This window comes from Apostichopus japonicus, chromosome 19, assembly GCF_037975245.1.
Source record: "Apostichopus japonicus isolate 1M-3 chromosome 19, ASM3797524v1, whole genome shotgun sequence".
In the NCBI taxonomy this organism is placed as follows: Eukaryota; Metazoa; Echinodermata; class Holothuroidea; order Aspidochirotida; family Stichopodidae; genus Apostichopus; species Apostichopus japonicus.
In genome coordinates this window covers 2861648-2886371 of record NC_092579.1, presented here as the reverse complement: position 1 = coordinate 2886371, position 24724 = coordinate 2861648, and the positions used below count along the sequence as shown (strand labels likewise).

Sequence of the window (24724 nt, the reverse complement as noted above, 5' to 3'; positions counted from 1 at the left end):
CGTGAAGTGACTCGCGTGACATTCATAAAGGGTGATTTTCCGCAAAATTTGAATATCTTCTGAAAAGGAAAATTCAGTAATCCTTTTGGTATCTATGTGAAGACTTGATATTCATTATTTAGTTGCTACGGGAACCATTTGTTATTATCGACCCCATAATCAAACAAATGACATTTTTAACACAAATGAATGTGAAAAAAAATATTTTTAGTAACTACAAGTATTCTATATATTGGAAACTTCTACAATTTTAATGTACAATGATTTTAAATTTTTGGGTATGTGGTTGACCTTATCATGGAATTATCATGGAATTATATATATATATATATATATATATATATATATATATATATATATATATATATATATATATATATATATATGGAAGTTTTTTCACTGTTCTGGATTTTCCAACCCATTATAACGTTTTCAATTAAATATATTCATTTGCATTTGTGTGTACCTCCTTTGCATTAACAAAAGTCTGTTCACAGTATCTCTTTCGAGATCCGGCTTTAGGAATCACAAATGACTTCGAGTTGGTTAGAATCATGTTTGATCTCTAGAGTAAGGCAAATATGTCACCAAAACAGAACTAGTATTGTTCGATACAGGTGACAAATGCCTACAGTGGAATTACGACATTCCTTGCCGGTTTCGAACCTCTGAACGTACAACCAGCGTCCATAGCTTATAGTGGTTAGGGTGTACGCATATACTGCGGGAAGCCCGGGTTCGAATCCCGGTGGGGGCTGGAAGTTTTTTTCACTGTTCTGGATTTTCCAACTCATTACGTTTTCAATTGTTCAATTTTCAGGTGTTAATCTGATATCAATTTGTTTCTAACATCCTGGAGCAGTTAGTGTTAACGATACCGCAGCCTGTAAGAACATTCTTCAGGGGAAAAAAGGGGGGTGGGAAGACACTCCGGTCGCATCCCTTTACCTGCATAGGGCCTCAGTATGGTAGTGTATTGTCTACGTACTACGTACTATATATCTCTTGTCCGTTGATTTCATTTACTTCTCGCATATATCCACCGTATGATATTTTATATTCAAAATTTAGACGAAAAAGCATGATTTTATGATCACATGTGGTTCAAACGAAACAGGAGACAAATTAATTATATGCATGGGTATATGCATTCATTTGGAAAAGGTATAATCAGCAACAATGGAATATCTACAGTTACTGACATCCGATATCTGGTCATTAGAGATTTATAATTCAAGTGATACAACCAGATTACTTATCGTTACAGAGCCATCGAAATGTTCGACTTATACGTCAATACGAACTCAATTCTCACAAACGAAATGTTGAAATGTTTACATATCAAATAAAGCCAAAACATTAATCCATTTGTTACAGTTAATCAAATATAGTCAAAACACTAATCCCTTTGTTACAAGTTATCTACATACATATTGATCAAGTAATGTTTTTGTTGGATACAGGCTAACTTGTTTTTAAATATTCGCCTACGATAGAGCCTGCTGGGCTAGAAAAGAACACACAACTTGTTTAAGACATTCACCCACCATAGAACCTGCTGGGTAAGAAAACAACACACAATTTGTTTAAGACATTCACCCACCATAGAACCTGCTCCGTAAGAAAACAACACACAATTTGTTTAAGACATTCACCCACCATAGAACCTGCTGGGTAAGAAAACAACACACAACTTGTTTGAGACATTCACCAACCATAGAACCTGCTGGGTAATGAAACAACACACAACTTGTTTAAGACATCCACCCACCATAGAGCCTGCTGGGTAATAAAACAACACACAACTTGTTTAAGACATTCACCCACCATAGAACCTGCTGGGTAATAAAACAACACAACTTGTTAAATTAAGACATTCACCCACGATAGAGCCTTCTGGGCTAGAAAACAACATATTACTTGTTTAAGACATTCGCCCACGATAGAGCCTGCTGGGTTAGAAACAACACACCTTGTTTAAAATATTCGCCCACGATAGAGCCTTCTGGGCTAGAAAACAACACTTGTTTAAGACATTTGCCCACGATAGAGCCTGCTGGGTTAGAAACAACACACACCTTGTTTAAATTATTCGCCCACCATAGAGCCTGCTGGGTAAGAAAACAACACACAACTTGTTTAAGACATCCACCCACCATAGAACCTGCTGGGTAAGATAACAACACACAACTTGTTTAAGACATTCACCCAGCACAGAACCTGGTGGGTAAGAAAACAACACACAGCTTGCTTAAGACATTCACCCACCATAGAACCTGGTGGGTGGGAAAACAACACACAGCATTCGCCAACGAAAGAGCCTGCTGGGTTAGAAAACAACACACAAATTGTTTAAGACATTCGCCCACGATAGAACCCACTGGGTAAGAAAATAAACACACAACTTTTGTAATATATATCGCTTACGATAGAGCCTGAGTAAGAAAACAACACACAACTCTCTTAACACATTCGCCCACCATAGAACCTGCTGGGTAAGAAAACAACACACAACTTGTTTAAGACATTTGCACACGATAGAACCTGCTGAGTTAGAAACAACACACAACTTGTTTAAGACAAGCTTTTAGCTTAAAGGGTTATCCTTGGCATGTTATTTTCTTTTGGATGCATTAAAGTATATTTCCATCTTGTATTTTAAATGTTTCTCTATATGTGCAATTTTTTGTATGTAGATAAGAATGATAATTTGCTGAATCAAATCAAATCAAATCAAACAGAGGATTACTACATCATACGATAAGCTGATTGGAGGGCCCATCTTTGTGTGATGACGTCATGATTTTACCCATCTAAGAGTTCTTCTGGGGCATTTTGATGACGACCTGTTTAAAAGAAAATTACATTGTCCAATGAAGGAACGGGGCAAAATGTATTAAACAAAACTGCATTTATGCAGCATGAGAACATGCCTAGATGTGTCATTCTCTAAAACTTAAGTAGCTGAAATACGCAAATTATACACGTACAATATTGGCATATTGAATTGGTATCATATATAAAATAATTAACAAACGTTTCTGTATAAATAGGAAAATTCAAAGTTGCATATTGTATGAGTATCAAAAGGGAACTTTGTAAAGATGCCTTACACAGTCAGTGCCAGTTATGATTCTGTAAGCAATACTCTTGATGTGACCCCAGGTCATAATCAAAAACCACATCCAGACCCTCAGTAATGACAGAATTTGATATAATTTATGTAGGATATATATCCATTGTGTTGCTTGTTTACATAACTTGCGGGTCACACACGACGCCCAAGGGCGGCGGAAGCACTTTTAATCTGGGGGGGGGCACCAACGTCGAAGGGCACTTTGCAGAAATTCGATTGGACTGATGCAGCCTGATATTTAGTACCCTTCATAACTCTTATTGTATTATCTTATTTGCGTATACACATCACTCCATCAACGCCACCCCCCCCCCCTCAAGGAAACAATGCATACTAGCACTGCAGTATCTAGTGTGCAAATTGGGAAACAAGGAAAAAGACAATATGAGGTGAAATCATTATAAAGTCCAAGTCCCTGCACACGCGATCGATACATGCATGAAAGCAAATGAAATATGTCAAAATACTGAAAGAAAAGTAATTTTCTGTGTGTTTTTCAATGGTTAAACTGATATTATTATGATGATTATTATTGTAACGACTTTGCCAATAATTCTAACCAATTTGGAAGGGTTATAACACGGCAAATGATTGTATGTTATTGGCATGCGATGTAATAACCAACGCATGCCTATATGATATGCACATTAACATGGTGAACGCGCGCGTAGCGCGCGAAAAATTTTGGTAATATTTTTCGGGCAAGTCGTTACAGCCCCCCCCCCCAAATCAAATTGGGCTCCTACGCCTGTGGTAGTAAACAATTAAAACTTCCCGAAATATTTCATTCGACGTGGGTTTCTCTTTGTAAACTCTTTTTTTATTTAGAAATTTTTATGTAGAAAAAGGGCACATTTTTAATCTGAGGAAAAGTGGGGGGGCACGTGCCCCCTGTGCCCCCCCGGTTCCGCCGCCCTTGACGACGCCCTTTCTTCAGTGGCGGCGGAACCAGGGGGGGCTTGGGGGCTCAGCCCCCCCAATGAAAAATTTGAGGGGGCAAATGCATGATAAGCCCCCCCAATATTTACCAAGGCTCCGAAACGTGCATCTGCCCATTTTTCAATCCGATGCACACGTATACTATATAGGTGTAATAATTTTAGTAAATGCATTGCAGCCAGAGCATTCAAACGATATGATAATTGATTGTCTGTATCATGCCTCATCGAATATTAGTGTTTTAAATAAGAGTGTAATAAGCTAAACGCTACACTCATCAAAATTTGCGTTTACACTACGAGTACACGCAAGGCGTGGAATATGGCTCTATATATGTTTAAACGCAATCAATTATTAAACGAACAAAAACACAATATTAGCATTTCACCTGTACTGTATAGGGTACATGCATTCGTGACAGTGCTTGGTTCATAGAAATTTGTTGGCAACTGCACATGGTTTTGGAATTACCCATTTGTTGACATTAAGAAATGCTTTCTGTTTTTTCTAATGACATTTATTGCATTTAATTGCAAGTAGTAATTTACTACACTCAAAAACGTCTTTGCGAGTACACTACGAGTAATAGCTACTCTCTTAAAACACCATCGAATACACAAATTACAATGTTTTTACAGATTTTTACGTGCAAACTGAGAAATTGCAGACTTGAGACCCATATTTTAGGGCTAGGTATTCGCAGCATAAAACACTCGGGAAGTGCCGTTTCCGGCCATCTGGGGGTTTGAAAAACCCAAAATTTTCTTGTACGCTCCGCGCCAACCGATGGTGGCGCTCCGCTTAGATAGTCTCCACACATTAGCCCCCCCCCCCCCCAATAATTTTCCCGTTCCGCCGCGCCTGACTTTCTTATATGATAAATAGTAATAAAGGAGGCCTGTCACGAAAATGGTAAGTCAGTGAATTATTACTTGTTCACATTTATAACTTGCGACGGACTTGTTGGAATAAATAGCATGGTATATATGTCGCTCAACACTTTCCATGTCATCAGTAAAGGAATAACGAAGGCAGATATCATTTTCAGTTACGTAAAAGCTCTGTAATATTCGATTTTTTAAGTTAACCGCTTCCTTTTTGACTGAATGCACTCGCTTTGAAAACTGGCTCGTAAGGGCCTCACCACTATGCACAGTAAGCCGCCATTGATTACGTAACACGTCTGAAATTCCATATTGATGACGTCAGGGTGGCACATTTGACCGAGTGTACAATTACGACTTACCGATTTCGTTTCCAAGTAGTTGTCAAGAGCCTGTTCCCCTTTCTCTCTTCCAGAACCAGATTCCTTGTAGCCACCGAATGGAGTCTGTGGTGGGAATTCGTCGTAAGTGTTCACCCTGAAGGATCAAGGTAAGTGGAGGAGAGAGAAGGGAGGGGCGTTAAGGGGCATTTCTTTAGATCTCTCGTCAATAACGATAATGATAATACCACGCTATAATTTCCTTCCACATTATATATGGCAGAGCACTCGTGCTAACAGTAGAAACAGTTCCTAATAGGCCTATTTGACTGGTAAAAAAAAGTGACATTCATATTTTAATGATATGTTACTTATATGCATAGATATTGTAATGATATGCTAACTATATGTTAAAATCCATATCATTGTAACTGTAGCTTTGCAAATGATCTCTTTTAATGTAACTGTACTTAATATTATGTTAAAACTATGTTATATTGTTAATGAAATAACCAACGATATGCTTACCAAATGTCAATATTAACCTATAGCTCTTAATAGTTCCGTGGATGGTCTCTCGCAAGGTGGCTCAATTAAAATGATACGTTAAATAATATGTGAGTTATTATAAGGTACTAATGATATGCTAAGTGTTCAAGCTATTATATTTACCAAACAGTTCCAGCCCTTATTCCATGTGCTACATACAGTGCTTTTTCTAAGTCTTTGGTAAAGACTCCTGCTGCAAGCCCGTATTCGGTATTGTTGGCTCTTTCAATGATCTCATCCAATTGGCTGAATTTAATGATTTGTTGAACAGGACCAAAGATCTGCATGTAAAATTAACAAGAATTTCATAAGGGCTCACACATGACAAGAAATTGTATGATTTCTACCCGAGGTTGTTGTCTCTGACTTCCTTTCACGATCAGCGCTATCAGAAATAGAATCAAGACGCGTGGTGCTCGGTTGCCTGCTGTGACTACTACTAGAGCTACTGCCAAGGGCGTAGGAACCGGGGGGCTGGGAGGCGCCAGCCCCCCCCCCCAGTGAAAAATGTGGAGGGGGCGCTTCCAAATGAGAAAAAAATCTCATCTGGAGCACCAAATTGCATCTAAGGCCAGGTGAAAATACAAAATTAAGTTTACAAAACGGAGTGGGTGTTGAAGTGTGCTATATTGCACCAAATTACATCTGAGGCCACCTGGAAATGCAAAAAATTCCAAAGGGGAGGGGGTGTCCCCCTCCCCTTAGACCCCTCCCCCAGGCCGGCCATCGATCTTCAGCCCCCCCCCCCACTCAAAAGTACCTTCCTACGCCACTGGCTACTGCTAATGTAATACTACTACTAGTACTACTACTTCTACACTACTGCTACTACACTGCTACTACTTCTACTATTACAACAACTACTACTACACTGCTACTGCTACTCATATTACAACAACTACTACTACACTACTACTACACTACTACTACACTACTACTACTACACTGCTACTACTACTACTACTACTACTAATACAACTACTATAACAACTACTACTACTACACTCCTACCAGTACTACTACTACTACTACCCTGTTACGACTACTAGCAATACCACTTCGCTGCTACTACTGATACTACTACTACTACTTCTTCTACTACTACTCATATTACAACAACTACTACTACTACACTACTACTACACTGCTACTACTACTAATACAACTACTATAACAACTACTACTACTACACTCCTACCACTACTACTACTTCTACTACCCTGTTACTACTACTAGCAATACCACTTCGCTGCTACTACTGATACTACTACTACTTCTACTACTACTACACTGCTACTACTACTACTAATAATAATAATAATAATAATAATAATGCAACTACTACACTGCTGCTACTACTACTAATACTGCACTGCTAATACTACTTCCAGTAGTACTACTACACTGCTACTGCTTGTTACATACTCCCTTTTGATGTCCTATTTACAAATATTTATATTTATACTGGAAATAAATAAATGAAAAATGAAATGAAAGTACTACTACTACTACAGCAGCTACCACTACATCTGCTACCGCTACACTACTACTACTACTAGTAGCGCAAATGTCGTGATTCATTTATCAAGAAATAAATAGCACGTTTTTACATGTATACTGTTTAGTTTATGTTTAGTTTGACCTATAGTTGAAAGTTTGAGACTGTGACCATTTTCACTAACAAATAAACAGTTTTTGTCTCATTGTTCAATTTAAAGTAACCATTTTATTGAGCTAACTGCGTATATGTTTAACAACAGAAAAACGAACACTGGGGCTGCAAACGGTTTTCATTATAATGTGATTGATTCATCGATGATGACACTTCTTATCCTTATATCGCCATTTTGTAGTCACAGAATCTGTCAAATGAGACGGACGGAAATACTACTTGTGAGCAAGTCTATACGCTTACGTAGGAACGATGGGACATTTAATACAAAAATCAGGTATCTGTGCCTTATACAGAGATAAATACATCTAAGAATGGAATACACACCAGCATATTTTGTTGAAAGTTTAAGCCAGGCCATCGTGAAGGTCACTGAGTTCTGGAAAAAAAGGTTTTAAATGAGCAAATGTAGAAATTTAATCGAAATATTTGATTCATCGATCATTCTACTCCTATTTTTGACAGCAACTTACTTCCTCCTTGGCAATCCTCATGTTGTCCTCGACGTCAGTGAAGACGGTTGGTTGAATAAAGTATCCTTTGTCATGAGCTCTACCGCCTCCTGTTTTGAGTTTAGCGCCCTCACTTTTACCAGCTTCGATCAGACTTAAAATTTTGCTGAATTGTTCGGCATCAATCTGAAAATTAAAGAATATTATTTCTCAGTCTTCTGCAGACGATTTTTCTTCTTAGTATGAGGTAACAATTTATCTGGGGGCCTTGCTCATTATATGGGTGAGTCACTTGGGTGATATTTACCTGGGGGCCTTGCTCATTGCAGGGGTCAAAAGGATTTCCGACTGTCCTCTGCTTGGCTCGCTCCACAGACCGTTCCACAAATTCGTCATAGATGGCGTCTTCCACAAAGTTTCGAGACCCGGCGGTACAACATTGTCCCTGATTGAAGAAAAGAGCAAAGTGGCTCTTCTCCACAGCGTCTTCCACTAACAACATAAGAAACAGAAACATTGTTCAGAGTTTTTGTATTGTAAACATTTCTTCGAGAAAGGGTAATGTTATACAAAACAAAAGAGTTTTTAATATTTAATAATTATTGCCGAACAATCCACAATTTAGGTTGGTATTCATTTCGCGAAAGTATCCCTGAAAATATATATTGCCTAGAATATATAATAATATATATATAATATCACAAGTATGTTCACTCTTTGAAAATTCCCTTAAATGTTTTGGCAGTCATAATTCTCGGATTTTATGCTCACATCACAGATAGTGAAAGGGATTTCAATTAACGATGATAGGTTATTTATGGTCGGTGAGAATATGAGGACTGACGAAGATGGAGCTCGTGGAGGTAGAGCAGGGGAGAGGAGGGGGTGGTTCAGTTTGATTTTGAAATGACTGAATAACAGCTGCAGTTTTTATTTCATTCTGTTTCTCTTGTCATTTATGTCATGGTATGCAAAACTGCCAATGCGATGATAAACCCAAATTATCAGCCCTCACATGGTGGGAATATACTGAATTCATTGAAAACTTGTAGCTATATATTAAAACATGAGTACACATACAGTCAGCGTCTTTAAAGATAATGTTGGGGCTTTTCCCTCCAAGCTCTAAGGTGACTCTTTTACAATTTCCCGCAGCGGATTCCTGAATAATTCGCCCGACCTGCAGAGAAAACAAGTAAGTTATCAGTATTTGTAAACAAATATTGCCAAAAGAAATCACCCGATTATCACATATAAATGTCAAATCAAATGGCATATATCCTCATCTTCGAGCACTGGTATAATAATACATTTCGCTCACAAGTACTGCATATTACTTCCACAACTTAGTGAAGGTATCGATATAATAGCTCACGATGACGTCACCATTGCTTTGACTCAGTTTATCTCATGACAAAGGTTAAAGATGTTGTTATTTTTCTGGATTGTTTCTGGATAATATGGTGATCATTAGAAACGACGCTTACCAGATATGAGATGCATTGAAAAGAATAATAGTTTGGACAAGTGTAGCGAATTGCATGTATGTATTTTTAGATCCTCCTGCAAGCAGGAACTCGCGAAGAAGCCATCATTGGCTTATCAAAGCCGCAAGCTGACCGAAGTCAGTCTCTTAGATTCATATTTAACGTCCATGATTATGAATTGTCAATTGTCAACAACTCTGTAACTGGACGACATACATTAATTTTGGAGTGACTCGAACTCGGGATCTTATGATTGAAAGGCACCGGTGTTAACCACTGAGCTAACACTCCTACAGTTATTGGTTATAGAATTGGTTATATCGTGAATTGGTTAGATCTTGTCAATCCATACAATAAGGGTATATCATGAATACATCTTACGCACTGATTTTTGGCAATATAACACTGTCAGGTTTCTATCAACTCTCTCGAGTTCAGGCTACTGTCACACGAACGGAATCTCACCTCAGTCGAACCTGTGAACGCAATTTTTTCTACATCAGGGTGAGTGCAGATGGCTTTGCCAGCCGTTGGTCCGTAACCTGGTAACAGGTTGACAACTCCTGGAGGAAAGCCAGCCTGAGGATATCAGATAAATTCACAAATTTGAAAACCGGCTCGTATTTCTTCGCTTATACTTACAGTAATGTTCTATCTACATCCTACGTGCTCGTCAACGGAAGTGTATATTATATAGGCATTCAGATGTGAATCGTGTGCAGAGGCACGATCCGAAATTCTTTCGGTTGAGAGAGACACTTGCAGCATTTCCTGAACAAGTTTTTCCTTTTACTCCCCATCCCCCTTTCCCAGTCCAGTCAGAACAATTTCAGGGATTTCATGCAGCTTCGTCGATAGCCAGGTCGCAAAATTTAGTCACCGAATCTCTCTTTTCAAGTCTTCATATTTATGGCATGATATGCTATGATAAAGAAGAATATATTATTCTTCTATCCCACATTTCCCAGATGACCCTAACAGACCCAGGGCACATGGTTTGCATCCCCTGACCCCTTCTCGCCAAGCCAGGGTACATGGAAACATGTGGCCACGGTTTCCCTATCCTATCGTACCCTCAACCACCCCCCCCCCCCCTGACTCGACACCCCCTCTACTGTTCCCTTAACATGTTGGACCCTACCTCCTTGATGAGTTCTCCAATGTAGAGGGCGGAAAGAGGAGTTTGTTCCGCAGGCTTCATTACAATGGTACATCCCGTAGCTAAGGCAGGACCCAGTTTCCACGCTTGCATCAAGAGCGGGAAATTCCACTATAAACAAAAAGCGATAAAACGTAGATGCACTGCACCAACAACCGACATAATGATATAAATATGGTAAATAATTCAAACTGTAAGCGGGAATCTGAATTTTTATTCAAGGAATCGAAATGAAATAGTTTGTTTAGGGGCCCTAGTTGTATCAGTGAGAAAGACGTTTCGTACATCTGTGAAATTACAAACTATTGCTTAATGTACTTAATATGTTAATAAAATGAATAAATTTAAAAGTTTATATTTCAGCAACAGAATAAGCTATACCGAGATTTATGTATGAACCAACCGACCAACGCATTCTTTGTTTACTTATTGTAGCTTGTATGTTTTCTAAGCTCCTCATGCATGTAAGGGTTGTCATGCCAACTCAATTCTCAGCCCCAAAAACATGACGTCACCGAGGAAACAAACCCCACTCTTCGGTCTAATCAGTATTCATATAAAAATTGTTTCAAATACCGGAATTATCTGTCCACAGACACCGACAGCTTCTCTCCGAGTGTAAGCGAAGAAACTTCCATCTGGAAAAGAAAGCCATGAAAGTATTACATCCTCATTAGGTAGGAAAAGGAGCAGGGAGGAGAGGGAGTAGAGCACATTCCTTAAAAGTTGACCTCTGTCCTTATCCGTCTCCCCCTCCCCCCAACCCCTAGCGTCCCACAGACACACATGGTTTATTCTGCTTTAAACAATGACCCATTTCACTTGAAGGTACTTTGATTTTTCATGAATACTGATAACTGTTATCTTTTCAAAATATATAGAACATTTTCTTGTCATATTGATGTGAGATTTTTGAAGCAGACGGAAAGCCCGCATGTTGCCGTTGTTGAGGCTTATTGAAATCAAATGCAGCGGCGGGTTTCTGAAAGTGGAGTCCGTGGGTTGTTTTAGCGACTCCCCTTATAGGAGTCTTGGGGAATGCTTTTTTCCCGTAAGGTCGCATAGGGGCGAAGGGGGTAGGGGGGAGGGTGTCCATCCCACACATACTAGCTTGGGAGTAGAACTTCAAGGTTTTTACCTACTGGTATGGTCTGACCGTGAATTTTATCCGCCCAACCCGCATAGTACCTGTAGAGGAGAACCAAAATGGAAAAACCGTATCTACAAATACTGATGAATCATTCGGTAGATTCGGTAAATAATTGAACAAAACAGCAACTTTAATCTAACCAGTGTCTTGTTTTCTTTCTTTTTTTGTAAATTGTTAAGTGTATAATCTTGCTATGCAATCATGCATTTGAAAGCGACTGCTTAGTGGAGGTTTGCAGTTTGCCATTATAATTGGCTACACGTGTGTTGGTTTTTGTTGATTTTACTATATAGCCTGCAAGTTGTATCTAAACTCCTCCACAATTTCTTAGCAAATGTTACTTATCGACATTTCAGCACGATGTCAATCGAAGAAAGTTATAATCGTCCGACATCAGAATCGAGGACGCGGAATGCACACTGTGCGACCAGTCTCGGGCAGCATTATGGGGCGCGGAATGCACCCACTAAAAGGAATCAGTCTCAGTTAGTAACGTTATTACGGGGTGGCGGAATGCACCCACTAAAAGGAATCAGTCTCAGTTAGTAACTTCATTACGGGGACGCGGAATGCACCCACTAAAAGGAATCAGTCTCAGTTAGTGACGTCATTACGGGGTGGCGGAATGCACCCACTAAAAGGAATCAGTATCAGTTAGTAACTTCATTACGGGGACGCGGAATGCACCCACTAAAAGGAATCAGTCTCAGTTAGTGACGTCATTACGGGGTGGCGGAATGCACCCAATAAAAGGAATCAGTCTCAGTTAGTAACTTCATTACGGGGACGCGGAATGCACCCAATAAAAGGAATCAGTCTCAGTTAGTGACGTCATTACGGGGTCGCGGAATGCACCCACTAAAAGGAATCAGTCTCAGTTAGTGACGTCTTTTTTTCTGAGCGGGCACAAACATTCTTAAGACGTTTTAACTTGGTAATAATGAGTGACGATTAGTGGTAGCATTACGGGGACGCCGAATGCACCCACACAGTGTGCGACTATAGTCTCGGTTAGTAGTAGCATTACGGGGACTCGGAATCATGATCTTGCTTTTAACAGATACAACACGAGGGCAATCCACGGAGTTGCATATCTCATCGCCAGCAAACACTGATTTCAAAGGAACAAATTTATTACTAGCTACACTATCTGGCAATACCGTTTGTGAAGTTAACATGACTACATCTTTTTGTGAACCCTACTTTGAACGAAACTAGGCTTGGAGTCCTGACTCCAGTGTCATACTTTTAACAGTGATAAAATTATTGTGAAATTTATTTTTTACCTTTGGTTCCAGGGGTCTGTGAGACACAATAGTTCACCCTGTGGTACCTTCACACTAAGTTTGATTTAAATCGACCCAGCCGTTAGGAGGAGTTCGTGACACAAAATTCGCCTAAAAATACACATTTGACCAATAATCACGTGACCTTTGACCTCGGTTCCCATGGCAACCACGTATTTTTTTTATAGTACTTCACATTTTCTTTATGAGTCATTATGAGGATGAGTTTTTGACACACAATGACACACCCACCCACACATGCACGCGTTCACACGAACATGATTTGACCCTCCCTCAATCAATCCCTCAATCCGGTCACCCTCAGGTATCCCAACATGGGTGATCCCCGAGAGTAGCTACTCAGGAAAACTGCCCATTACCATGGCAACTATTGCTATGATAACTGACATAGCTGTACATGGCTCAACTGGCAAAGGAACTACAATATATCATCCTCCCAATATGGGAGCGATGACATAATAAGACACAAGCGCGGCGAAATTGATTTTGGAAGAAATGAAAGGTTATAGCAGACCAGTCAGATCAGTACTACCTCTTTGTTTCATTTCGATATGTATCATAAATTACAATAGTATATCATCTTGCCCAATAGTCAGGAACCTTTACAAACAAAACACAAACAGCTGTAAATGACTACACTTTCGTGTGGATTTAATAGAGCGTAGGTAAGCATATAAGAATGGAGGCTAAAAGTATTAATGTCATTAGTGTCCAAGGAAATTAACACCTCTATACACCGTTTCATGATGAGAAAATAGTATTTATGAAATTTTGATAAATAACTTTTATGTAATATTGGAAAATTGACTGAATCGAATGGGACTAATGCATATCGTTAAGAAACAGAACCAGATAGTTTAAGACTAAACACCAAGAAAACGAAATGTTTGGAAGAACGATCTTACCTGAGCACGTTTGAAACAAAAGGCAAATCAACATCGTAAGCGACGTCGTATGGTTTTCCGTTGTCTAATGTTTCCAGACTCTGTGAAATATAAGTGAGAGTTGAAAGGGTTACTTTTTACAGAATCGGCGTGCCTTGATAGTTCCGTGGTGGTATCCCCATCACAGTTATGTGATATATCAGCAATATAGTGGCACCTTCGCGCCATAAGAGGGCATCTATTGTCATCTTGTCGACGTTTAGTTAAGATAGTGTGTTGGCTAGTACATTTTCATTCATGAAAATCCGATAAAAGCACTAGCGAAAATATCGTTGTGATCAAAACTGATGATCAGTTCATGAAATAATGTTTGTTTTCTTGGCAGGATTTATCTTCGGAGACTTTTCTTAAACATCATGCATCTTCTCTGATCAATAGTTATTATGGCTTATCATCTTCAATCATGACAACCTTCAACCCCCATTCCTCTCCCTTCCCGCTGCCCCTCAAAGAGCGATACCAAAATAACTTTGCAAGAGGCGCGGGACTTGTGCATGGCAATATGGGGTAACATCCCGACTCTCACAAATATGAATGATTCCATGACAGTCCATGAACTACTATGCAGTTGCATTCATTCGTTACAGTGGACTTAGAGGAGTGCTATGGCCAGATGTGCGCGATGCATGGTCTAGTATACCCCTCCCCCACCCCCACCCCTAATTCTAGTCCTTTTCCTAGTCCTCAAGAGTGTTAAAGATCATTTTCTTTTTTTTCGATAAACAAATCATCACAACTATAGATCAAATGAATGAGGCAAGCGATGGAATAAGTCTTTGAACATGTTCTTATTTTTGGTGGGAAATGAATAGTTCGGGTTTTCGACGACAACGACATTACGTAAAAAATTATTCTTTCTGCTGTGGGTCTCTTGTCAAAACAATGCAATGGATTTGGTGTTGAAAATGCTTTATATTAATAGATACACCCCACCTGGGTGGGGTGGGGTAAACCACGTTGTACCTTGTAACAGCACTATACTTCCGCTGGGAATGTTGAGAACCTCTCCAGATAAGAAACAAAAAAAAGAAAGGGTGGGTTCAATTTACGGTGGGTTCAATTTACGGTGGGTTCAATTTAGGGTGGGTACAATTTTAAAATGGGAGAGTGATAAAAAAAAGAGGACTAGATTCTAATGTTACCGCAAGGTACGTTCTGTCTCTCTCAATAAGATCAGCTAATCGGTAAAGCAGACGACCTCTCTCTGAAGCATCCATCTGTCGCCATGGTGACCCTAACCGGAAGGCATCTTTGGCAGCTTTCACTGCTTTATCTACATCAGCCTGGAGAATAAACAGAACGACAACATTTAGTGGTTCCGATGACCAGACATCTTCATAGTGATGTGGTATAAGCCATACATGTTAATATTGGTGAACTTGTACACACCAAAATGAAGAGGGATTTTGTATTGATCAGGTAGCGACATGTGTAAAGGGAAGTACCAGAAATCAGTTATCATGTTGACAAAGTCTATTTTGTGACATCGTTTTAAAACAGATACATGCATGAACATTAATGAGACATTGACAACTAATTGTCAGTAAATAATCAATATCATTCCGTTGAGTAAGTATGTGGTCCTTTCATATGCCTTTCTCTGTAACTAAAGTAACCCATTGATTACGACACTTACTTTGTCCGCCTCAGCTAACTCTGTTATGACTTCCTCTGTACTCGGATTAATTGTTGCAAACGTTTTACCGCTGACAGCGTCGTGCCATTCATTGTTGATGAACAGCTGTGAAAGAACAATTTCCAAAGGGGTTAAAATTATACCCATGAAAAAATAACCTGTAAATTTAATCAATCCGTCACGAATTTCGACAAATGGCCAAGCCATCTACATATACTCAGTGATTGAACAATATTTTCGTATAGATCGTTCTGTTGTTTTGAGAGCAACTTTTGGTGTTGGTTTATGACTGCATCATTATAATGCGTATTTGAAACCCACGAAAGATGCATTTAAGTCGGGATTGGGACATATCTTCTTGATGCTAAGAGTTTCTTTTGCGACATAGTTTTAAATGTCTTGTAACTATGATGTTACACCGAAGTGCAGTGGCGGAGCTAGGGGTATTGGTCAGAGGGGGCGAGAATGGTCTGTAGGGGCGCTTTTGACACTATCCAAGCGGAGCGCCACCACGGGTTGGCGCGGAGCGTACAGAAATTTTTTGAGTAAAGATACTCCCTAGATCGCCGGAAATGACCCTTTCCGGGCCTTGCTAATTTGCAGATAATGTGACATATGTCAATAGGTAGATGAGAGCACAATATTAAAGGCCATAATCGCGAATAAGTGAAAAGTGGTAAACAGCTGAAAAGGGCGCCAGCAGTCCATTTGAGTCCGTCAGGAGGGGCATCCGCCCCCCCCCCCCGACTGTATGGACGCTCCGCCACTGCCGAAGTGGTATCGCTGGGAATCTGAACCACCGGGATTGGCTTGTTTATTACTCGTTTCATGTGTACGCATTATGCCTCGTCATCCATAGGTTCGGTAGGCTGGCATTTACGAGAGAGTCAAACCATGATAGATTCATACATGTGATGGAAATGATCGTAAGGTAGGCTGAAGTTACTTTATGAAGGCCATATCGCGAGCATCACCACATAAGAGCCTGTATTAAATATAATATGACAGCGACACTTTATGTACTACTACTAGTCCAATGGCTATCATATACTGTAGGATCCAACCTATACCAGTCTAGCATTGAGAACGAAAATATGAACACGTTCGTATTCATGCATGCCAACAGTGAATTTATGGTTCTACATTATCTGACCCAGACATTTGACTCGCAGCCATAGGCGTACGAGGCGGGGAGGGGGGCAGTGAGAAGACTGCCCCCCCCCCCAAAAAAATTCCAGAGGACAAGAAATTCGGGCAAAAGTCCTGAAAAATTCGGGCAGCCTAAGAGGAGAAAAAAAATATATATATATAAATGTGCAGTAGCTTACCCGAATCTTTTTAAAAAATTTGCCCGACAATTCTGTGGAGAGCGTTTCATGTTATTTGTTTTGTGACATTAATATTAATATAGGCCTAATGATTTTCTTTATTAAGCATCATGTTGCCCGAATATTTCCGTGTAACACCACCGTAAGCGCTTTTTGCAATATCAAAAAAATGTTCTAAATAGTCAACTGTATACCTGGACATCCCCGATATGAGTGTATACAAGAAACGTTTTCTTGTTCATGGATGGTGGGGGGGGGGGAGTGCCTACAAGCCTAGAAGTACAGGTTTATCATATTCTTTGTTATTTTTATACTTTTTTGTGAGACACATTGCAGTCTCACCCGACACAGCGACATTATCCCGCCTACGTGTCGTTGAACAATGTATGTTTTTTTTTTTCTGGAGTTAGCTGAGTACTGTGTTAAAATAATAAATACGGTAACTAAATGGGAGCTTAAAAAATAAACTGTCCTATTTTGCCCTTCAAAGTGATGTTACCATTTTTTCTTCTTCTAATTTACCAAATTTTTGGGGAAGTGTAAATTTCTAAAACGTGAGATTGTAAAATACAGAATGTTAAGATGCAACTTGCAAGGCCCCAGAAGTGCCATTTCCGGCAATCTGAGAGGCAGTTTTTGCCAAAAATATTCTTGTACGTTACGCGCCAATTGATGGTGGCGCTCCGCTTAGATAGTGTCACGTAACGGGAATTTTCGGGCACAAAATTTTCTGCCCCCCCCCAAACTGAAATGGTCCCGTACGTCTATGCTCGCAGCTGCTTGGTTTGAATTATATGTTGATGTTTGTATATTATCATCAGTCGTATTCACGTTATATAGGTGAATCTATAACCCCCCCCCCCCCCCCAACAAAAAAATACAAAGGAAGGAAGGAAGGAAGAAAAAGAAAAAATCAGTGCAGTCCAATGACGTATGGTATACAAAATACATAACGCAATGCACGCCAGGCTGCTAAGCTATGTAATGCATATATCAAATGCGTATACATGTGAAGGTTGTACAGGATGACCATTGCAACATGTTGCTATCAATTGAGAATCACATTCACACATTCGAATATGTACCTAACATAGTTTTATTGTCATTTTACATGGGAGAGGTTTGAATGAAAGAACTTACTTTCATCGTTAATATATAAACGGTATGGATGAAAATTATTTTTTAAGAAACCAAAATTTATCCGATCCGTTCATTTTATCATGCTCTCTTAACCTTAGGTTTGTTAACTGAAACACACATGTTGTTATATTCACACCTTGTTGTTGTTATTTAGAAATTTCTGCTTCCTTGAGGTATATTCCCAAACTCAAACCCTACAGGCTTGCAGACGAAGTATGAATAAACAATCAGGTTTTAAGGTTCAGTTATATAGGTACGTGTTTGTTTCTTAGGACCCAATACCCCACCCCAATAACTTTCATCCAACCCCTCCATATCGCATTGGAAATGGCACACTTGTTTTCAATAAACAAAAACAAGCATTGAGTAACTACGAACTTCCCTTTCTCCCTACCACCCCCCCTCCTCCTCCCCCGCCACCCCTTACCCAACCACAGACCGAATATTATGTTGACATCACCGAGAAACACAGACATGTTAATAACTACACAGATGACGCACGCAGATATATAAGTCTAAACGGTTTTATGTAGAGATGTATGGAACGCCAAAAGCGCAATGCATTTCGTTGCCTCGATCGATTTCGCCTCCTTCTATTTCGTTGCCTCCTTTTATTTCGTTGCCTCCTTTTATTTCGTTGCCTCCTTTTATTTCGTTGCCTCCTTTTATTTCGTTTCCTCCTTCTATTTCGTTGCTTCGTTCTATTTTGCTGCCTCCTTCTATTTCGTTGCCTTCTTCTATTTCGTTGCCTCCATTGATTTCGTTGCCTCCTTCTATTTTGCTGCCTCCTTCTATTTCGTTGCCTCCTTCTATTTCGTTGCCTCCATTGATTTCGTTGCCTCCTTCTATTTTGCTGCCTCCACCTATTTCGTTGCCTCGTTCTACATCGTTGCCTCGTTCGATTTCGTTGCCTCGATTGAATTCGTCTGGTTATGTTAATTAGGTATTGCAGGCATGCATTGGTGGGCGGAGCTTTTTTCTCCTTCGGTCGCGACGGGCCGGTTAACGCGAACGTTACCTGGTCGATCACAGTGCCTAGCACGTACTGAGCAGCCTAGCACCTGTTTGAACGTAGCAGCCACTAAGAGCAGCCACTAACAGCAGCCAATAGTGTATACATCAACGTTACACGCCGTTGGCCACTTATGTTTGTACACTGTGACTAGCGCTGGGTACGCTGTGGCGGGAAAGTGGATCCCCAGCAGCCACTAAGGGCAGCCTAAATTAGCGGACAATAACAAGACTGCTACTTTTTCGTACCTGTTTTAAAGCGATAATAATTAACGCTATGAATACTGTAAAATGCCAATAATTGCACCATATGAGAGAGAAGATGTTGCTCTTTCATGTGTTATAATTTTGGAATTAAATGGTGGACGATTTCTGCATCCATATTGAACTGAAACTTGTGATCCTACCAAATCTTGTGGAGAAAGGCGTAAATTGCGACAATTTTTATACCATTTTTTTCTTCTTTTTTTCTTCAAATGTCTAAACAATTAATTTATGAGAATATGCAACAGTCAAGAGAGGTACAATGACGATGTTAAGTTATTCCTCTTACACGTGGTATGAAAAAACAGCCAGTAACACTTTGATTTATTGATATTCGATGGCTACAAACCGTTCGATCCTAACAGGAGTGGGATGCAAATGGGAAAATTAGCTCGAAACGCGCGGTAATGTGTTATGATCCAAACGTATTATTATTTCAAAATCCATTAATTTAAGTTATCGACCTAGTTAGGAGGTTCGGTTAGCATCACATCAAAGAATAAAATTTCTTCTTTCACGTGTTATACCTACTATTGGTAACAAAGCCGATTTTTTTTACCAAAAGTGGCCTAAAAGTTTTAAAATATTGATTATTTTTTTTATTCTTCAAAATCGATTAAGTTCAGTTATGGAGCCTATTGAGATGTCCGGTTAGCACCACATTAAAGTAGACAGGTTCATCTTTCACGTGGTATACCTCTACTATCGGTAATAAAAAATTGATTTCTTGACCAAAAGTGGCCTCAAAGTTTTAACCCCGATACGGACATCTTTAAACGCGCTGTATATACGTAATGTTTAATGATCAGAAAACTGTTTATTTTATTTTTTTCTTCAAAATCGATTAACCTTAGTTATGGAGCCTACATTTTTCTGATCATTACACATTATGTATATACAGCGCGTTTAGAGATGTCCGTATCGGGGTTAAAACTTTAAGGCCACTTTTGGTCAAGAAATCATTTTTGTTACCGATAGTAGAGGTATACCACGTGAAAGAGGAACCTTTCTACTTTAATGTGGTGCTAACCGGACATGCCAGTAGGCCCCATAACTAAAATTAATCGATTTTGAAGGGGGGAAAAAATCATCTTTTGGATCATTACACATAACGTACAGCGCGTTTAGAGATGTCCGTATCGGGGTTAAAACTTTAAGGCCACTTTTGGTCAAGAAATCATTTTTGTTACCGATAGTAGATAATAGAACGAGGCAACGAAATCAAAGGAGGCAACGAAATCAAAGGAGACAACGAATTAGAAGGAGGCGACGAAATAAAAGGAGGCAACGATATCAAACGAGGCAACAAAACCAAAGGAGGCAACGAAATAGAACGAGGCAGCAAAATAGAATGAGACAACGAAATAGAACGAAGCAACGAAATAGAAGGAGTAAACGAAATAGAAGGAGGCAACGAAATAGAAGGAGGCGAAATCGATCGAGGCAACGAAATGCATTGCGCTTTTGGCGTTCCATAGAGATGGAGATGCTATCGACATATGACGATATTGTTGCGTTCTCAACAACAGAATGTATTATTTTCTTGGTTATGACCCTCTCTATTGTTTAATTGCTTTTTAATTGACTAATCTCTCAGAGATAGACCTAAATTATCGTATGACTACATGGATTATCCTTCCTCCTGGCATCGACATCCATGGCAGGTAATCTTGGGAGATTTAATTCCATTCTCTCTTGATGGTGATAAAGGGGTTAACTATAAGGGTCAAATATGCGATGGATGGCTACTGGTTGGAAGTTTTCACAATTTTGACAGGTTTAACTTTTTCAATATTTTCACAGAAATTGGAACCGCCTGTGTTTTGCAATTTGTTAATTGGTTCCTTTTCTCAAAATCAGTTAATCGAGTCTGTTAATAGTTTCTTATATTTTCACAATGGTGAACTTTTTCTGTAAATTTGCATATTTTATCAAGAGTACACGTCTGCTTATGTTTCTTATTGAACCGTCAGTTGGATTTAGAGCATGTAAAAATTGCCCATACATGCTTATGTAAAGTATTGTTTTCACATTTTAGTGTCAACTAGTGGTCGACAAGTTATGTTAAAATTACATTTTCACAAATTAAGCTTTGTTTGTCCTAGCCAGTGATAGCTTTACTATTTTCTACATTTTCACAATTGGATGACCTCTTAGTGTGATTGTCGAATTATATAGGAGCCTTTTGCTAGGCTTTATTTTCACAGCACTAACTAATTCGTTATGCTTTGTATTATTCTGCCAAAGATAACTTTGTGAGTATTTGGAAAGTCCATTTTCTATCAAAGGAGATACGATTTTCACACTTATCCAGTTTGGAGAGAGGTTATTATTCATACGTGAAGAGAGCCTCATTCTGAGTTCAGAATAGTGAGATGTAGCCTTGCGCAATAAAATCGCCTCGACCATTTGGCTACATTAAAATACTCCATTGCATCCTTGTAAGACTAGTATAGCAGTAGAAATATATCTCGTATACCGCTCGACAAGACTCCTGTATTTTCTCTTAAACATAAAGCAACAAAAAGCAAGGTCTAGTACTTGCCACCTTTGTACCCCAAAATATATAAATTAGATGGTATAGTAAACTATACTTGGCCTGTTTTACTACATCCTTTGTGTCGGTGAGTTCGCATATATGTAGAAAAACATGTTGTAATAAAGCATGCAGCTGTCACCGAGCCTCTCTTAGACCCATGCCTGTTATTAATCAAAGTCCAAATAAAGCAGTCGATGTTATGGTCCCTCGTGTTGTAAAACAGCTCTTGAGCTGTACAGTAGACTCTTTGCACTATATACAAGGACAGCAAGGTAAACAAATTATTGTTGTCCGTATCTGATATTGTTGTATCATTTAAAACAACTGATCAGGAGTATCATTAACCAAACCGAAGTCCAGGCCTGTTGTATAGGTTATGTATACATGTACTGCCATTTAATACTATAGTATACCACGTTAATAATTGCCTTTTGTCGTGTAGTGGACACGACATACAGAATTAATCATGGTACAAAATAGGTTCCAAAGTAAGAGGGGATGGAAGGAGAGATGGGGGCAGGTATATGGGCGAGCCATGTTTGAGACACAAGAGGGGTGGAGGGAATAGATCAAGAGTTGTTAGGGCCCAAGCTGCTAACAGCTCCATGGTTAAAGAATTTAAGTAATTGCTAATGTTTTGTCATCCCCTGTTGTGAACATACATTACTGCCCTGGCCTGGGTTGAGTTTTGTACAGAATGAATGATGATTAACCAGCGACAAAATTCTAAATTCTCCGTGTTGTTTGATATCATTCTAAATTCTCCTCACAGAGACTGTGCATAATTACTTGAGGCATAATGAGAAACATTGAAGAGAAGGGGAAGTGGTTAAGACAAACCGAGAACATTTAAATAAATCCGTACCGTGGTCTCTAGCGTAAATTTTGTGTTTATGATTAATTAAAGTGACTTGGATCTGTTATTTATCATCAAGGAATTCAGATGTTTTGAAAAGTACATGATAATTAAAGTGTTACACAGGAGATCTGCAAAGTATTCTTTTTCGACGCTGGGCTGGACAGAGGGCTTTGGTTGCGGGACAGGGATATCCCGGCTTCCCCACCGTCCACCTATTTTGCTCACTGAAATAGACGAGAAATACGTGAGAAATATTTCGAGTTTCCTTTCAACTATTGCATCAATGAACAGAAACAGAATGATGCTATGAATTAAACCAATAACGGTCCTACCTTGTTGAAGTGGATTTCAGGATTGGTTTGTGGTTCTGGTAAAGCGGATGAGGACAAATACCGGCTAAGAAGGGGAGCAAGACATCCTCGAAACTTCCTGGACTGACGACTGATGGACAACATAGTTTATGACTATAGGCTGGCGGGGACTGGAAAGTTGATGGTGTAAGCTTTTCTCGAGGATAAATGTCTTCCCTTTGTGGCAACGGTAAGAAGGCTCAATCTGTGCACATTGTACGAGGTGCTTGCTATGGTACGGTAGTGACGATGAAACGAGGTCAAGGTACGGAGCATTGTAAGTACAGTGTGATTATATCTTTGAAATATTTTAGCCAAACCTTACCCGGCGCTGGAAATACATTGGCAATGTTTTGCAATATTATTTACTTCAATTATTGAATCCATAAATGATCAATTCACGTCAGTTATCTACATGACTTTATTGATTTCTTACCTTTCAACAAAATTCACCCATGACCGAGCCCCCGGGCACGAAATCTAAACTACTTGATCCAAGTTCACAACCTAAGTTCAATCTCATCCGATACTGTTACCGGGGTTATCATGACGATGGAACGCCAAGCGAAACATCACTTGGAAATAGATGTAGTAGGCCTATACACATTATCTTGAACAAATGTTCAGGAACCGGCGATCTACACTCTATTCTGTATTTATAGCTGAATGCATGAATGCATGTTACAATTATGGTAGTTGAAAGATCCCATAGTATACCATTTAATTTATCACCAGTGTCAGTTATGTCTTATAGGGGTATTCAAGAACAGCTATTTAGAGGTCAAGTTTACCAACCATCAGTCAAACTATCAACAAAGTATAAAAAATAACTGCATGTACGCTTTCATTCGCCACTCCTTGGGTACGTTATAAGGTCTCATCCCGCGGCATAAACTCTGAGATTAAATATAACGGAGAAGACTTGAATTCCAAGGCAAGGCCAGAGGTTGGCCAAAGATGACGGAAATGGTCAGCAGATTCTCAACATTGTGGACGTGGAAAGAGTCACTTCATTATTTTTGGTTATCTTCAATTATGTTCCAGTGTGGCAGTAGGCTATGTCTAGAGTCAATGATACGAGATAAATTTGGCTTTCATACCCACGCTCATATCTTGGATGAGTTTTCCTTAAAAACTATTTCTACAGCAAAAGCTGCCAATCTGTTTTGACTGAGTTATTTCATTCAAAAAGTGGCAAAATACTATCATACTTAAATCACCTTTTCTAGACTCTTTTGTTTTTTTATTAGTAAGTCAAGGTTCCTTCATACTTAGTAAAGATTCCTAAATCCTATTGGTCCATTCAGGTCAGCTGACCGTGGTTAATCCTGTGAGTAACGCATGGTAAAATTACGGGGCATCACTTTAATAAATCTTTGGTTATATGTAACCAAAAATGTTTTGTTTTATGATTTTTCCCCCACACAAATGGTAGTGTATCCGGCTGCTATGCTATGCTGTCGCTGGATGCACTCGGGCTCCGCCCTCGTGCATCGCTTGCATTATCCCCCGATCGTGCATTAATCCTGTGAGTAACGCACGCTAGACTGTTGATTAACCCCTTATTAATGAGCGAGTAGCTGATGACGTAAGTTACA

At 39.4% G+C, this 24724-nt stretch overlaps 1 protein-coding gene across 2 annotated transcripts; it reads right to left on the bottom strand.

The window, feature by feature from the left end:
* Nucleotides 1–1138: 1138 nt before the first annotated feature.
* LOC139960406 (aldehyde dehydrogenase, mitochondrial-like) lies at nucleotides 1139–23372 on the bottom strand. 2 transcript variants are annotated; one of them, XR_011790505.1, is made up of 15 exons: nucleotides 23109–23372; nucleotides 15636–15740; nucleotides 15142–15282; nucleotides 13961–14040; nucleotides 11737–11786; nucleotides 11175–11236; nucleotides 10581–10709; nucleotides 9905–10018; nucleotides 9033–9132; nucleotides 8260–8444; nucleotides 7974–8138; nucleotides 5952–6109; nucleotides 5322–5436; nucleotides 2054–2846; nucleotides 1139–2002 (listed from the first exon to the last, which is right to left on the bottom strand). XR_011790505.1 is itself a non-coding variant. In XM_071958750.1 (14 exons), the coding sequence occupies exons 1-14, from the start codon at nucleotides 23229–23231 to the stop codon at nucleotides 2814–2816; spliced, it is 1560 nt and encodes a 519-aa protein (XP_071814851.1). In that variant the 5' UTR covers nucleotides 23232–23372; the 3' UTR covers nucleotides 1139–2813. The 2 variants fall into 2 exon arrangements, 1 of the variants encoding a protein (XP_071814851.1); XM_071958750.1 differs by having other exon boundaries at nucleotides 1139–2846.
* Between the last annotated feature and the right edge of the window lie 1352 nt (nucleotides 23373–24724).